Source organism: Pempheris klunzingeri, chromosome 3 (assembly GCF_042242105.1).
Source record: "Pempheris klunzingeri isolate RE-2024b chromosome 3, fPemKlu1.hap1, whole genome shotgun sequence".
Lineage (NCBI taxonomy): Eukaryota > Metazoa > Chordata > Actinopteri > Acropomatiformes > Pempheridae > Pempheris > Pempheris klunzingeri.
The window spans coordinates 28,128,103-28,144,515 of NC_092014.1; the positions used below are offsets into that span (position 1 = coordinate 28,128,103).

At 44.2% G+C, this 16,413-nt stretch overlaps 4 protein-coding genes across 5 annotated transcripts; 2 read left to right on the forward strand and 2 right to left on the reverse strand.

The window, feature by feature from the left end:
* The first annotated feature begins 656 nt into the window (after window positions 1–656).
* On the forward strand, window positions 657–6,231 carry LOC139224196 (ABC-type oligopeptide transporter ABCB9-like). Its single transcript, XM_070855981.1, has 11 exons — window positions 657–1,332; window positions 2,571–2,685; window positions 3,001–3,131; window positions 3,264–3,469; window positions 3,551–3,748; window positions 3,851–3,979; window positions 4,083–4,271; window positions 4,392–4,565; window positions 4,787–4,946; window positions 5,401–5,537; window positions 5,878–6,231. Exons 1-11 carry the CDS (start codon window positions 657–659, stop codon window positions 6,196–6,198), a joined length of 2,436 nt encoding a protein of 811 aa, XP_070712082.1. The 3' UTR covers window positions 6,199–6,231.
* A 6,223-nt stretch (window positions 6,232–12,454) lies between these two features.
* LOC139224399 (histone H3) lies at window positions 12,455–12,910 on the reverse strand. The gene has a single exon (XM_070855995.1). It carries the CDS (start codon window positions 12,888–12,890, stop codon window positions 12,480–12,482), a length of 411 nt encoding a protein of 136 aa, XP_070712096.1. The 5' UTR covers window positions 12,891–12,910; the 3' UTR covers window positions 12,455–12,479.
* Window positions 12,911–13,206: 296 nt separating this feature from the next.
* Window positions 13,207–13,650, forward strand: LOC139224495 (histone H2A-like). The gene has a single exon (XM_070856002.1). It carries the CDS (start codon window positions 13,225–13,227, stop codon window positions 13,606–13,608), a length of 384 nt encoding a protein of 127 aa, XP_070712103.1. The 5' UTR covers window positions 13,207–13,224; the 3' UTR covers window positions 13,609–13,650.
* A 1,981-nt stretch (window positions 13,651–15,631) lies between these two features.
* LOC139224244 (histone H1-like) lies at window positions 15,632–16,328 on the reverse strand. Of its 2 annotated transcripts, XM_070855985.1 has the most exons (2): window positions 15,862–16,328; window positions 15,632–15,798 (listed from the first exon to the last, which is right to left on the reverse strand). In XM_070855985.1, exons 1-2 carry the CDS (start codon window positions 16,288–16,290, stop codon window positions 15,652–15,654), a joined length of 576 nt encoding a protein of 191 aa, XP_070712086.1. In that variant the 5' UTR covers window positions 16,291–16,328; the 3' UTR covers window positions 15,632–15,651. The 2 variants fall into 2 exon arrangements, with proteins under 2 accessions (XP_070712086.1, XP_070712085.1); XM_070855984.1 differs by having other exon boundaries at window positions 15,632–16,328.
* Window positions 16,329–16,413: the final 85 nt, after the last annotated feature.

Below are 16,413 nucleotides of genomic sequence, written 5' to 3' on the forward strand. Positions count from 1 at the left end.
GACGCTGCTGTGTGCTGAGTAGAGACACACTGCAGTGTATTGAATGGACAACTGGTCGAACAGTAAGGGATTTAATGACATAGAGCTATTTGAAACCCAACGCAACGCAGCTAACCGCCTGCTAATAGCTAGCTGACGTAGCTACTAAATAATGTAATAATGTGTTGCAACCTCACTGGATCATCAGAGTTATTGTCATCATACAGCAAAGTACAGTGAGATTTCGTCTGACCTCTCCCATATAACATACCACCAGACATAAATAGAAATATAAGAATATAAAAATAAGAAAAAGATATATATATATACACACACACGCACACACACACATATGTAAAATCATCATCATCATTGAGGTAACGTTACCGGAGAGGAAGTGCAGTCCTTCAAAGTAAACATACGTTTTAAGAAATAATTAAGATATTCGTATTTGGTTGTATGATGTCTGCTAAATTCAGAGTGAACTAATAGATAGCCTTGAATGATTTTTGCACTATGTATCAATCTGACTATGAATGTAATGGCTTTAAGTTTCGACCAGATTTCCTACATTTCAATCTAGATACTAACCGCCTTCTTTTGTTTTCATGTGGGACAGTTGCAACATTGGTTGTGCTCATCATAACTCTCTGTACAACTCTATCGTAATACTCAGCATGGGAATCAAAATAGCGGTGAGCTGCTCTGTGTTGTACAGCCTGCTGGACGTGGCTGTGACAACTGTCCTATACACGCACGGATCACACCTGAGCATATTCACAAAGGATGCCCTAAACTTTAACATCCTCCAGTCAGTGTTGGACCTGTGGGGCACTGCACTGCTCAGAGCCTCCCTCCTGTTGGGAGCCTCCATCGGGGTGTCATGGAATAGGAAAGACGGTCCACAGAGGGTCACTAAGCTCAACACACTTATTCTCCTCATCTGCCTAATTATCATCACCTTCACCCTGGCCAAGCTACTGATACTGTCTGAGATTTGGCCTCTGACCCACCAACCCTGGGTCCTGAGCCTGATGTGCTGGACTTGTGCCTCCTCTCTGGGTCTTGTGCTGTCATGGAGGCTGCTGGGGATGGAGTCGAACTATGCACGCAGTCACAATTGCAGCAGCAGAGGAGGAGAAGGGGGCTCCGAGGACACTGAAAAGCTGTTGGAGACAGCTGATCAGGAGGAGCAGGAGGCCGGGTGTGAGAGGAGGAAGGTGAAGGAGGAGAGAAGCCAGGAGAAGGACAAGACCAACTCTGGGGCGACACTGGGACGTCTGCTAAGCTACTGCAGAAAGGACGGGGGGCTGCTGTCTGTAGCCATCCTTTTCCTCATCATCTCTGCTGTATGTGAGTTTCCACTTAAGTCACAATAGCTTAACCTCAATGTTAAAATGAAACATGTTAAAATTAAAAACCACAAATGTCTTTTTTCTCCTTATTTTATACACATATATATATATATATATATATATATATATATATATATATACACACACTACTCACAATAAGTTAGGGATATTCGACTTTCAGGTGAAATATATGGAAAATGTAAAAAGTGAATGCTACAGTGATATTATATCATGAAAGTAGGACATTTAAGTAGAAGCATGCAATGGTAATATTATTCATCTTAAACAATGTATTTGAAGAAAATCTAACAACAGTGGTAGGTATACCACAACAAAACATGTTCAGTGCCTCAATAAATTGGGACGTGGCCAAAGGACGTCCACTCCTCTCCTTTCTGTGACTCTTCCAGTCTCTGTATCACTGTTCCAACCTCCTGATGACACTCTGTGACCCTCTAAGCTCAGTGAACACCTCCGTCTGAGGACTTCCTGTTTGAAGCCTCCAGTGTTGAGGTGCTGCTGATCAACTGTTAGGTGTCGTCTTGGTCTCATGATGTCAGAATGTGAACAGCAGGATGAGGAGGACTGTTTAAATACCAATTCTAACTGAAGCAGGAAATGTATTGGTGGATTCATGGATCAAACCTGTTGTGAATGTTGCTGTTAAGCTTCTTGTTAGAGAACAGCAGCTGGTGCAGAAAGTACTGAGACACTGAACAGTTGGACATGTGCATTCAAAGGTTTAGAGAAGGTCACATTAAGTTCACCTGGAAAGGTTAGAATGCATTTTAGGTTCATCCTGAAATTTCACCTGAAAGCTGGATATCCCTAACTTTTAGTGAGTAGTGTTTATATATGCCCAGACATTAATGGACTCTACCGCACCTTATCGAAGACGCAGTGTTTTTCAGGACATATTCCACATTCAAATCAGTGCTCCATAAAGAGTAGACTGAAGGTAAAATGCCTCACCATCTTAACAAGGGCTGCAGCTAATTTTTATTACTGAGTAGTCTGGATGTTAAATTGAGAAAATAATTAGCAGTCTGTGAAATATCTGAAAATAAGAAACATTTCCATCAAAATGATCGTAACTGAGAATGTGGAACCAGAAACTCTCAAAATTACTTACACAGAGAATTATTTTGGAGACATTAACGGTCACGTTTTTTTTTTGTTGGTAAATCACTTGCAGTAAGACCCAAAAATGTTCCAGTCTCTGTCTTTAACCTGCAGGCGAGGCCTTCATACCTTACTACTGTGGGAAAGCAATAGAGAGCATTGTGGTTCACCAGAGCATGGAGTACTTTGCTAAGCCTGTGATCACACTGTCAGTGCTGGCCTTAATCAGGTGAGTACAGGTGGAGTTATCCTGTGTGCTTTTTCAAAATAAAATAACTGGCCAAGTTACAGATCAATGTAAGGTGACAAAGGCATTTGTTTAGAGACTGTTGTACACTAGGTTATATTTATTGTAACAGTGTTTATTATTTTTTGACATTTTGCCATTGTTGAACAGAGCTTGGAGGGATCAGGTAGAAGAGTGTGATAACTTAATGACTTAATGTGTGAAAGCTGCTCGACTAGATTTGAAGCCAAACATCATGAGTCACGTCCCAAACCAGAGAAATGCCAGACTTAAATGACATCTTTACTCTCTCTTTAGTTCACTTGCAATGGGTATACGTGGAGGAGTCTTCACCCTGACGTTTGCAAGATTAAACCTTCGACTCAGGAACCATCTCTTCAGAACTCTGATGAGGCAAGAAATTGCCTTTTTTGATGAAAACCACACAGGTGATGTAGGAAGACTATACATCCATTCACCCCTTTTATCTGGATTATTGATTTCTCCCTCTGTATGTGGGTCTTCTTTGACCAAAGAGCAGTCCTTCTAATGTTATAACATGCCTATATCACACCCTATAGGTGACATTATTTCACGTCTGTCAGCTGACACCACCCAGGTGAGTGACCTCATCTCCCAGAATATCAACATTTTCCTGCGGAGCGTCATCAAGGGCTTTGGATTCTTCGTCTTCATGTTCAGTATGTCCTGGAAGCTCACACTGGTGTCCATCATGGGGTTCCCCTTCATCGCCCTCGTCTCTAAACTTTACGGTGAATACTACAAGGTAAAGAGGTTTTTTGTGTCTGTGTTGATCATTTCATTTGCAGATTACCTTCAGTTAACTTCTTTGCATTTTTCTTTGCAGAAATTGGCCAAAGAGGTGCAAACAACCCTTGCAGAGGCCAATAAAGTGGCAGAAGAAACCATTTCAGCTGTGAGGACAGTACGGAGCTTTGCCAACGAGTGTGGGGAAGTCAACTCCTACTATGCCAAACTTTTGGTCATGTTCCAGCTCAACAAAAAACAAGCACTGGCCTATGCTTGCTACATGTGGTCCAGTTGTGTAGGTATCAGCAGTTGCCACACCGAATGAAGATTTAAAATATGTATTTATTGATAGGTTACAGTGTGGGCATTAATAGGGTGGGGGTGTTTGTTTTTCCAGATCTCAGAGCTTGCTTTAGAGGTTGCAGTCCTCTACTATGGCGGTCACCTAGTAGTGACAAGTCAGATGAGTAGTGGTGCCTTGATATCTTTTTTCATATACGTGCTCGAGCTTGGAGAATGTCTTGAGGTATTTCAGCTGTTTATTACTTGTTTATTATTGCGTTGTGTATGAAAGCATTTAAAGTACATTGATCCATTTACCCAATGTCATGTGTGTATGTATCTTACAGAGTATTGCATCAGTGTACACAGGCCTCATGCAGGGAGTGGGGGCTGCTGAGAAGGTTTTTGAGTACCTGGACAGGGAACCCAAACACCCAGCTGATGGCACAGAGGCTCCAGACACATGCGTCGGTCTAGTTGAATTTAAAGACGTCACTTTTGGCTACCCAACACGCCCTGAGGTTGATATTCTTAAGGTTTGTTTTGAGTTATCTTGCTGCCACAATGTGTTGATAAACCTTAATCCAATATATCAACTTATCAACTTTTTATGATGGCAAATGTGTTCAAATGTCCTTAATCACTGTGTTTTGCAGGATGTGTCATTCACTCTGCGGCCCGGGGAGGTCACCGCCCTTGTGGGGCCTTCAGGGAGTGGAAAGAGCTCCTGTGTGAGTCTGCTGGAAAACTTCTACCTTCCTCAGCACGGCCAAGTGCTGCTGGATGGAAAACCTGTTCACACCTTCCAACATGACTACCTCCACTCCAAGGTCAGTTGACAGAGTTCAACATTTGGGGCAGGCTAGAACATGTCCTTTTATTCTTTATTTGCCTTATTGTCAGCAAATCTCAACAAAAGATCAAAATTAACAAGGTGTGTACCACCCTGCCCCGTTTGTGGCAGTCAAATCTAAGCTGACTGTACTACACTGTCACTAGGATGCAGGTCTTTCACTCATAACGCCATGCATTTACTGTCTTACTTCTGCAGATAGCTCTTGTGGGCCAAGAGCCTGTGCTGTTTGCGCGGACGGTCAGAGAGAACATCACCTATGGCCTGACTGACATCCCCATGGAGGCTGTGGTGCAGGCTGCCTCCAGGGCTAATGCTCACGAGTTTATCACTGCCCTCCCTAAAGGCTATGAGACAAGTAATTAGTATATGCATCTATTTAAAAGTCACCCATTCATGTATTAGTAATGAAATGGTTGATGAGCTACTGTCATCAAGATGGAAGCAAACACTAACACATAATTATCAGTGGGCTTGCTAGAGAGATGTTGATTTATGTTTTTCCAATACCATCATGTGTGGGTGGCATGGTGGTTAGCCTCACAGAAAGAAGGTTGGGATTGGATCCAGCTGATTTTATCTAAGAATATCAGTATCAGGGGCAGCATGGTGGTGCAGTGGTTTGCATTGTTGCCTCACAGGAAGACGGTTTCAGGTTTGAACCTGGGGTCTTTCTGTGTGGAATTTGCATGCTTGCATTGGCCTAAAGGGCAGCTACATATTATCATACATATCATATCATACATACACATATCTGGCCTTCATAAAGATGCAGCCATGAAGCTGAATTATTGCTCCCTGATGTTCCCTAGGTGTCGGAGAAAAAGGTGCCCAGTTGTCAGGTGGGCAGAAACAAAGGGTGGCCATTGCAAGAGCACTCATCCGCAACCCTCTTGTTCTTGTCCTAGATGAGGCAACCAGTGCCCTGGACGCAGAGAGTGAGCACATCGTAAGTGCAGCCCTACATTTACTAATGCCTAATGAAATCTGATGTACAGGAGGCAGAAAAAAGAAACACAGTGCTCTAGTAACATGGCCCCGAGATACACGCTACAGTAGTAAACTGTGGCACAGAGTTAAAGCAGCTCATCCCAAATTGTTCTCGAAGCATAGCTTTGGTGTGTGAATGATTAGTTTCCTCCTGATGCCAGGATTGTCCCATCAGTCTCTGAATGGAGTGTGGATGTTGTGATGAATCGCTTTGAGTGGTTGAAAAAGGACTAACATTAACATGTGTGTTGACTAATCTCTGTGATCATTTTTGTTCATCTCTGTTGTATATACTGCAGGTTCAGCAGGCTCTAAATAACATCATGCAGGAACATACAGTGCTGGTGATTGCCCATCGGCTCAGCACAGTGGAGAAAGCAGACAACATCATTGTAATCGACAAGGGCTGTGTGGCTGAGCAGGGGTGTCACAGTCAGTTGATGGCCAGTGAGGGGCTGTACTATAAACTGGTGCAAAGGCAACTCCTGGGAATAGAGACTGGGATGGAGGTCCTCAACCCATCCAAAGAACTCAGCTGGAAGTCTGATGGTGGAAGGCAGCGGAATAGACGAAGCAACAGCAGCAGTGCCAGTGAGTCTGAGTACAACATGCGCTATTGACAATAAACTGCAATGTGTGGAAACAGGACTAGAGTACTGAATTATGGGATTCAAACCATATTTATTGTAAAAGATATTTTGTGTGGCTGTTCAGTCAAAACTCTCCAATTAAATCCAGGATCTTGATATATTTTAATGTGGAATTTGATCAAGTTGTCATGTAAGAATCAGTTCAGGTTTCTTCTTTTGTCACTTGATGACAAACTGAGTGGCATTATGAAGTTAAAAATATACTGTATGGTTGATTGTATCTAAATAAAGAGAGTTGGAATTGCTACTGGAAATAAAACTTTAATGAATGGTCATTACGATCACTAACTGGCCTAGCTTTAAGAATAGGCAATATGTTGCTGTTGATGTACAATGTAAGGTTGTGTTTGATTTTTAAAAATATTTCATAATCACACCACAGACAAATAAATGATTGTTTTACACAAGTCTTCCTCCAGTTTTATTTTGCTATTACATTGATTTTACAGTAGCAGTTGTTGCAATGCTTTATGTTTCTTTTCAAGACTATTCAACGATATAATTTTCACATCACATTTCCACAAATGAGTGCTGTAATGACTACAAAGAAAAGAGGTGCTTGTGTCTTTTGAACTGAACTATGCACTACAGAGGTCTACGATGGCCTGTGATGAGGATAAGGCAATCAATGACACTAGAGATGCATCGTTTTCAAATAAGAAGGTACTGTACATTATCCCGCTAATTACACGGCTTTGCACCAAAGAAATCAACGACTTGACTCAAAATACGGACTTAAAAACTTTATTAAATTTTAGTTTTAAATTTTATTGAAAACATTATTTTCTTCCCTCCACTATTAGAGCGGCTCCCATAGCAACAGTCTGTTATACATGGCAATGGTGTGCTATACAAAAATAACAGACTGTAGAATGCTGTGATTGACCAATCAGAATTGAGTATTCAACAGAGCTGTATAAGAGATTGTATAAATCACTCATAATAACTATAACTGTAAAACATATGTAACTGCAACTGTGTGTGTGTGTGAGAAAACATGTTTGTATAAATTATATATATATATGTAGCATCAGGTGAGCTTGACATAGAACACATAAAAGACTGGCAAGGGGTTTGTTCACAGTGACATTTGGTTTCATGTTAGAAATATGGGTGTGTCGAGAATTGTCCAAAAAGAGGAGATCATCACACTGGCTACATTACCTGAACGTGGCAGAAAGAGGAAGCTATTAACGACTGCCACCAGATTTCTGGGTGGTCAATAACCCACAAGTGACTGCAAAAGACCTGCAGCAAGACTTGGTGCAGTAAGCACTGAAATTTCAGTTTCTACAGTCAGATGCATCCTAACTGCTGAAGGCCTCCATGCCCTAACTCCAAGACATACCTCACTACTGACCCAAAAGAATAAGACAAGTCGGCTCCAATATTCTCGAAACCATATAAATAAGCCACAGAAGTTTTGGGATTCTGTTTAGTGGAGCGATGAAACAAAACTGGAACTTTTCGGGTCTATGGATAACTGTGTGCTGAGTAGGAAATTCGTTTTGGCCTCTTGTAGCCACAATCTCATTCTTTTGGTCATTAGTCAGACGTCATGACCATATGTGAGGGTTGAAACACAGATCGACTGGTGAATGAAGAGATTTGCCTTCCGACTCTACTCCCTCTTCACCACCAATGGTCTGGTATAGTGCCCACATTACTGCTGATGCTGCTACAACCTGTCTGTCTATCTCCTGCTCAGTTTTACCCTCACTCCTAAACAAGACCCAGAGATACTTGAACTCCCTCACTTAGGGCAGCAACTCACTCCCAACCCAGAGGGGGCGATCTACTATTTTCGTGCAGAGAACCATCGCCTCCAACGTGGATGTCCTGACTCTCTTCCCCACAGCATGAGAAAGACCAGGCACAAAAATATTGTAGGAGATGTTCTGCAAAAGGAACCACAGTAACTTTACAAATATCACAAGACCTGTCAACAGAGAGTCACAAAGGCACTGACTACTGCATTCACTGAGTTTTGATGGAGCGTTCTTGTTGAACAGCTGCATTGCAGCTACACTAGGGCAACAATGGACATAAGCACAAAGGTGGATATTTCACACACACACACACACACGCACACACACACACACACACACACACACAGCCTATTGGCTTTGGACCACTTGGTCTTACTTGATCAGTTGTTTTTAGACAAACAATCTCTTAATATGTGCTCTTTTTAAAACCAAGCTATACCTTTGTGGAGTTATTTTCTGCTTTTATTCACATTTCAAAAAATTCAAATGCACTTGTGTTTTCTTAATTCATTTTTATGCACGTATCTGAAAAGTTATGTTAATGCACTTAAAATGCAGCTCTGGAGATCTTCTGCTTTTTCTACTGTTAACAGTTCTCAATGAAATAAGCTATGTGTTTGTTTGGTGTTGTTCTTATGCACCAAGTGTTGTGAAAACATTAATTTAACTTGGCTTATTGCACATTTCTTGCAATTTGACGTAACTATTTAATTGAAAGCTTTTATGCAAGGCTGTTTTATGTGTCATTTTAAATTCCATGCACTTAAGTACACTTTACTTAAATAAACTATTTGAACGTTATTTTCCTGTGGTGTCTCCTTATGCTGTTTCATAGCATGTTTTAGCAAGCTAATAATGTCAACACATCAAAAATGTAAGGGATAATGAACAGCGTGGCTATTATTGAAAAACGAATCCCTGAAAGACCACTCTGCTTCACACTGTGGCCCTGCATCGCCCTGTCGGCGTTCATTTTGCAATAATGACTGGTGCTCACTGGTTAACTCCCAGCATAAAGTCAGTCAGCAGGAGTCCATTGCTAAGGTACAGCTCAATTTGTGGTTGCACTTTCATTTTAACCTAGTGGAAGATCACGCACATACAGTCATGTCCATAAATATTTGGACATTGACACAATTTTCAGCATTTTGGCTCTGTACACCACCACAATGGAATTGAAATGAAACAATTCACACTTTCAGCTTTAATTTGAGGGTATTTACATCCAAATAGGTGAACGGTGTAGGAATTACAACACATTTATTATGTGCCCTCCACCAAAAGTAATTGGACAATTGGCTGCTCAGCTGTTCCACGACCAGGTGTGTGTTATTCCCTCATTATGTCATCCACAAGAAGCAGATAAAAGGTCTAGAGTTGACAAAGTTGCTGACAAAAGCAGGAGGATGAATTCTGAAGTGTTTCCAGCAATGTTATCTGCTCATATTCAGCCAAATGCTTCAGAACTAGTTGGACGGCGCTTCACGGTGCAGATGGACAGTGACCCGAAGCAGACTGTGAAAGCAACCAAACAGTTTTTTAAGGCAAAGAAGTGGAATGTTCTGCAATGGCCAAGTCAATCACCTGATCTGAATCCAATTGAGCATGCACTTCAAGACAGCTGCAGTAGAGGCCTGGCAGAGCATCACCAGGGACCAAACCCAGCGTCTGGTGACGTCTATGGGTTTGAGATTTCAGGCTGTCATTGACCAAAACCAAATATTAAAAGTGACAACTTGATTTATGATTATGTTGGTTTGTCCAATTACTTTTGGTCCCTTTAAAAGGGTGGAGGGCACATACAAAATGTGTTGTAATTCCTACACCGTTCACCTGATTTGGATTTCAAATTAAAGCTGAAAGTGTGCACTTAAACCACATCTTGATTGTTTAATTTCAAATCCATTGTGGTGGTGTGCAGAGCTGAAAGGCTGAAAAATGAGTCAATGTCCAAATATTTATGGGCCTAAGATTCAAGATTCAAGATTCAAGATGCACCTTTATAATAATATAACCCAAAGGGGAAATTCACATATACACACAGCTCCATTCAGAAAAAAATTACAGTGAAAGAAAAAGGAAAATGAAGTTAAAAGTTAAGAAAATAAAATAAATACCAATATACAAAATATAATACAAATGTACAAAATAAAAGAATGTACAAGAATAAAATATAGTGCAAATTAAAAAATATAGTTCAAATCTTGATGTATGTACACAGGTGAATAGTGGAAATTTACAAAATGAGCTATTGTGGATAAACGGTGACAGTCTCTGCCGTTGGGAGGTGCTGGGTGCTGCGGTGTTGTGCAGTCTGACGGCTGATGGTATGAAGGAGCCGCCCAGTCGCTTTGAGGCTCTTGGTTGGAGGAATCTGTGGCTGAACGTGCTCCTGAGTTTCCTCAGCTCGGCGTGGAGGGGATGAGAGGGATTGTCCGTGATCGCCTTCAGCTTTCCTCTCATCCTCTTGTCTGTCACTGCCTCCACGCTGTCCACTTCCATCCCCACCACAGAGCTGGCCTTCCTGACAAGCTTGTTGGGTTTGTTGGTACCACAGCTCCCGATGCCACCCCCCCAGCACACAACGGCAAAGAAGATGACACTGGCCACTACAGACCTGACTGTAAGTAGGCAAGCACAGAAGGTACACAGGCAAAGTGGACATCTTCTTACAGTGCTGTGAATGCCACAGCTACTGATTATTTTTTTCTAACTATTTCAATTACTGATTGCTATTGTGAGAGGATGGAGTGAACATTTCAACAAATATCACAAAAAATGCTTCTAAAATAAGATGCATACCCCACTTTTAACATTAGCTTGTATTCTTTAATCAGAGCCTTTAGACGACAGGAGAAGGTAGTAGGGACACACCATTGCTTTGCCAGATACTTTTGTATCATATCCAAGCTCTCCTATAATGGCTGTTGTCCCAGATTGGAAGCATGTTGTAACTTCTTAGAATACCAACATTTGCAATTTTGCCACACTTGAATGTAATTGTTCTGACACAAGACTCATGATACCTTGAAAAACTTGAACTTGTATGTGCCTACCACTTAGCCCATTGGCTTCTATCCATCACAGGGTGAGTAAAATGTATGACTCTCCAAAAATGTCCGTTTATTCTACGGCTACCCAGAAACAATGGGTGGTTCAACTTACCAACCTGCTCAAGTCACACAGTTCTCCCCCTGTTCACTGGGACAGGTTATTAACAGGAGCCCTCAATACTATATCTTATAATTATATATAATATATATCCGTCAAAGCCTGATTTGCCATCAGAGTAAAATTCTGTACGACTCTTATAATGTTAAGAATTATTGTAAGAATTTGGCAAACGACTCAGCCAGTGCAACTATGGGTGTTTGCTCTATTGATTGCCATGGTCCAGTTTCCCAGTAATTCTAATATTTCCTTCCTGGAGAACGTCATCCGTGATGCCGTCACCTACACCGAGCACGCCAAGAGGAAGACCGTGACCGCCATGGATGTGGTGTACGCCCTCAAGAGGCAGGGCCGAACCCTCTACGGCTTCGGAGGTTAAACCTCACCCTGGTCCGCTGATGCTGAACCTCAAAGGCCCTTTTAAGGGCCACTCACCTCCTCTAAAGTGTCTCTCCTGCTACAACTGATGGAAACTCTGCACATTAGAAGCACTCAGTGAAACACAAGTGATGCACAGAACAAATGTTGGAACAAGAAAATAACAGTGGAGGTTAATGGCTCTCTGTCACTGTTCCTGTCACTATTAAACACACACAACACAACTTGAGCTCCCATGTCATGGGAAAATGATAGCAGTCAAGTTTCTCACCATCCAGCTGAGTGGAGGAGAGCTAACAACCTCGTCCTTGTACAACTATTTCAATGTTTACTATGCAGCTGTGCACATTGTGTAAGTGCAAGGTAACAGGTAGTGGTGAGAGCTTGTTATCGTGGGAGCAAATGTCTCTGCTCTCTCTCATTCCTCCTATCACATAAATATTACTGTGTTACAGTAGGTTTTGTCTCACTCTCTGTTCTGATTGTCTGAGCGTCTTCACAAAGAATAAAACTCAGAAAGGCCTTCTGTATCACAGTCTTTATTTCAGTTCTCACCAATAGAAGAATTCCCTCAACAACCAAAATAATATTGTAACATAAAGAAGTAGAAAAACCAAATATATCAGTCACTGATGAACGTGTGCTTTGTTGTTAGTGCATCTGTGGGCCTTTAGGTTGGAGTTGAAATATGAGAAATATTAACATGGATGTAGTTGATTGTGGAAGACTAGTCAGAAGCTAAGTTTATCCAGCTGAGTAAAGTGTTACTGATGGGGTGGTGACTTGTGGTGGACTGTGAGCAGTAAACGGGTCCCAGAGTGAGTGAAGAGGAGCAGCAGAGGAAGAAGCTCTTGAGCAGAGAGTGAGGAGGCTCTTAAAAGAGCCGTTGTGGTTTGTGGAGCAGCAGCAGCAGCAGCAGCAGCAGCAGAGAGTCTAAGCTCTCTCTCCGCGGATGCGGCGGGCCAGCTGGATGTCCTTGGGCATGATGGTGACCCTCTTGGCGTGGATGGCGCACAGGTTGGTGTCCTCGAAGAGGCCGACCAGGTAAGCCTCGCTGGCCTCCTGCAGAGCCATGACGGCGGAGCTCTGGAAGCGCAGGTCGGTCTTGAAGTCCTGAGCGATCTCACGGACCAGGCGCTGGAAGGGCAGCTTGCGGATGAGCAGCTCGGTGGATTTCTGGTAGCGACGGATCTCTCTCAGAGCCACGGTACCGGGCCTGTAACGGTGGGGCTTCTTGACGCCGCCGGTGGCCGGGGCGCTCTTGCGGGCGGCCTTGGTGGCCAGCTGCTTCCTGGGGGCTTTGCCTCCGGTGGACTTGCGAGCGGTCTGCTTGGTTCTTGCCATTATTTGTGTGCTTCGTCTCGGTCAGAGGAGCAGAAGGAGGAGAAGAAGAAGAGTGCGGCCCAGAGAGGAGACTCGCTGCTCTTAAGCTGTGAAACGGTGACGCTGCTCCAGAGCTCCGGCTCCTGATTGGTGAGGGGCTCCTCCTGGAGCTCAGCACCGCCCTGAGGAGGGAGACACCGCCCGGGTGCCCGCTGCTCATTGGACAGAAAGTCTTTCAAAGTGCCCGCCAAAAGTGTCCCGGGAGGCCGCCCTCCTTGGGGCGGGCATATAACGAAGGGCTGTGTGTGCCGGGGCCACAGTTTCTGTGAGTCCCGACTCTAGAAAGCAGTGAATCATGAGTGGACGCGGTAAAACCGGCGGAAAAGCCCGAGCAAAGGCAAAGACCCGCTCCTCCCGTGCCGGGCTCCAGTTCCCAGTCGGCCGCGTTCACAGGCTGCTGCGCAAAGGCAACTATGCGGAGCGTGTGGGTGCCGGAGCCCCCGTCTACCTGGCGGCTGTGCTGGAGTACCTGACCGCTGAGATCCTGGAGCTGGCTGGAAACGCCGCCCGCGACAACAAGAAGACCCGGATCATCCCCCGTCACCTGCAGCTGGCCGTCCGCAACGACGAGGAGCTCAACAAGCTGCTGGGCGGAGTGACCATCGCTCAGGGCGGCGTGCTGCCCAACATCCAGGCGGTCCTGCTGCCCAAGAAGACCGAGAAGCCCGCCAAGAAGTAAGCAGGATCTGGACCCACACCCAGACCCACACCCGGATCTGGACCCACACAACGGCTCTTTTAAGAGCCACACACACCTCTCACCAAAGAGCCTCTCCTGCAGCAGCCTCCACATTATTACTTTACAACCACCTGCACTCAATCAATCAATGAATCAATGTTAAACAGGAGCCCAAATCCTAATGTCTTCCTACTTGTGCAGCCTACAAGTGAAACAGTCTGAGGTGGAACATCATCTTTGTGTCCAGCTTCAACACACATTATTGTGGCAAAGTGCAGGATGTCCACATGAACCACTGACACAAGTGGCATCAGTCCTGTTTGAACTCAAAGTCTTCAAATGTCCCTCTCAGTATAAACTCTGCAGTATTCAGCACTCTGTCCTCTGGATCAGACATCACACTGAGTCTCTCATCTGGTAAAGGAGGACAAAGTGGATAACTGTTGAGCACTGGTGTAGAAAACTAAAGTTAAGCAGCAGGAGAGGAAAACAATTCATAAGTTTGTTTGTGAGTAGGTTGGACAGTGACAGATATAGTGACACTGACTATCATCAGGGACTCTTCAGCAAACTCATACAAAAGTTTCCCTGTTAGTTGGATCCTCTACACTTCTTTTGGGAGAATCCTGGCCAAAGGCACAAGGTCCACAGTTTCCAGGCTATTTAGTTTAGAGGCCTCGTCCGCCATGACGGTCACTAACAATACAGAGGTGACAGAATGAGAAGGAGCACGTGCTGGACCCTCAGTGCTGGATGCTTTTACAGTCTTTCACAACTCTCACCTCTTTCTAGGAGTCATAGAGGTTATTATTCTGCTGCTTCCCTGCAGGCTACACAAGCGTTAGCAACAACGCTCAGCACAGGTATGTTGTCAACATTTGAAGACATAGCGATTGGTGTAAGATCAGAAGAGGCCGTCCCATAGTATGTCTATATTGTTCAGAGAGACACGAGCATCTGCTGTATAGCATCTGCATGATGTGTGCCAACTAAAAGAAGCACAAGCTCACTCTGAGTGTACATGTTGTTGTATGTTATTACTATTATTATTATTATCATCATTATTATTATTATTATATGATTCAGCTCCTCACTCTGAGTGTAGTATTATTGGTATTATATAGTACAGTGCCTTACTATGATTGTGCATGTTGTTATATATTTTTATTAGTAGTGGTACTATTGTTATTATTATTATTAGACTCTGGACTCACCTGGTGCAGTAATTTACCTCTGTGTAATCATTTGTAATAATAATTTTTAATACATATTTTTTTATTCATACTTTAATATATTTATATTTTACTTGTGTTTGAAGTTTATTCTTATTCTTATTCTTTTGGAGCTGTGTGTAACAAAAAGCAATTATTAAAGTGATTCTGATTCTGATTGTCCTCTATGTTGTGTTGTGCTGCTGCACTTGATGACTTGATCCCATCCTGTATTCTACTGGCCCATGTTGTACACTGAGAAGATGTTCCACTGGTGTAGTGTTTAGTGTTTCTTCTTCATGGAGGCCAAAAGCAGCAGTCCACTGAGTGTGGTGCTGTTAATCACAGCAGTGACTTGAGCTCCTGTTTTTCTTCTCCTGTTGTTTGATGAGTTTCTCCTTGTGCTGCTGTGACAAGTGTATTAGTGAGCTGAGGCTGAATAGAAGGTGATTTTACCTTGTGGTTGTGCCAGCGAGGAGTGTGTGAGAAGAAAGAGCAAAGAAATAAAGGCAAGAAGATGATGAGAAAGTCCTGAAATGTTCCAGTGTGACAAAGAGTGAAACGATGAGTGAGTGAGTGTGAAATGAAGCATAAATGAGAAGTAGATTGAAGATCCAGCTGTGAGCAGAAAGAAGCTGTAAAAGCCTGTATTTGTCTCAATGTATCAGCCCCCCCCCCCTCACTGTAACAGTGCTGAGATGATGATGATGATGATGATGATGTGTGACATTAGTGAGAGGAAGAAGCAGCAGCAGGAAGAGGCTCTCTGAGGATGGTGGTGGCTCTTAAAAGAGCCTTTTGAGGGTGTTTAGTTGAGCAGAGTGATGACAGCTCACTTCTTCTTGGCTGCTGCTGCCTTCTTGACTTTGGGCTTGGCCACCTTCTTAGCGGGAGACTTCTTGGCTGCAGGGGCCTTTTTCACCACCTTCTTGGGGCTCTTGGCGGCTTTCTTGGGGCTCTTGGCGACTTTCTTGGTGGCCTTGGCGACTTTCTTGGGGCTCTTGGCGACTTTCTTGGCCGCCGCCGCCGCGGGCTTCTTGACCTTCTTGGGGGACTTCTTGGCGGCTGCTGCCGGCTTCTTGGCCGCTGCGGGTTTCTTGGCTGCGGGCTTCTTGGCTTTGGGAGCGGCTTTCTTGGCCGCCTTCTTGGGCTTGGGTTCGGCCTTCTTGTTCATCTTGAAGGACCCGGAGGCCCCGGTCCCCTTGGTCTGGAGCAGGGCGCCCTTGGCCACCAGGCTCTTGATGGCGGTTTTGACGCGGGCCTTGTTCTTGTCCACATCGTAGCCTCCGGCGGCCAGAGCCTTCTTGACGGCGGCCGCGGACACGCCGCTCCGCTCCTTGGAGGCGGACACCGCTTTCAGGATGAGCTCGCTGACGCTGGGGCCGGCGGGCTTCTTGGGCTTGGAGACCTTCTTCTTGGCCGCTTTAGCCGGGGCGGCGGCCGGAGCCGGAGCTGGAGCCACTTCTGCCATTGTTCAATCGACGCTCGCTTCGCACACGGACCGGTCGGAGTGTGTGACTGGAGTGTTGGAGAGTCCGGAGCAGGAGGCGGAACTTAAACACACCATGAGAACCGTGGAGAGTCAGCCCAGCCC

Bases quoted from the DNA above. Each gene is read 5' to 3' on its own strand.
- LOC139224399 (XM_070855995.1), bottom strand. From the start codon at position 12,890: ATGGCAAGAACCAAGCAGACCGCTCGCAAGTCCACCGGAGGCAAAGCC.
- LOC139224196 (XM_070855981.1), top strand. From the start codon at position 657: ATGGGAATCAAAATAGCGGTGAGCTGCTCTGTGTTGTACAGCCTGCTG. The intron at 4,947-5,400 runs GTAATTAGTATA...GATGTTCCCTAG, and splicing joins CCCTAAAGGCTATGAGACAA to GTGTCGGAGAAAAAGGTGCC. The intron at 5,538-5,877 runs GTAAGTGCAGCC...TATATACTGCAG, and splicing joins ACGCAGAGAGTGAGCACATC to GTTCAGCAGGCTCTAAATAA.
- LOC139224495 (XM_070856002.1), top strand. From the start codon at position 13,225: ATGAGTGGACGCGGTAAAACCGGCGGAAAAGCCCGAGCAAAGGCAAAG.
- LOC139224244 (XM_070855984.1), bottom strand. From the start codon at position 16,290: ATGGCAGAAGTGGCTCCAGCTCCGGCTCCGGCCGCCGCCCCGGCTAAA.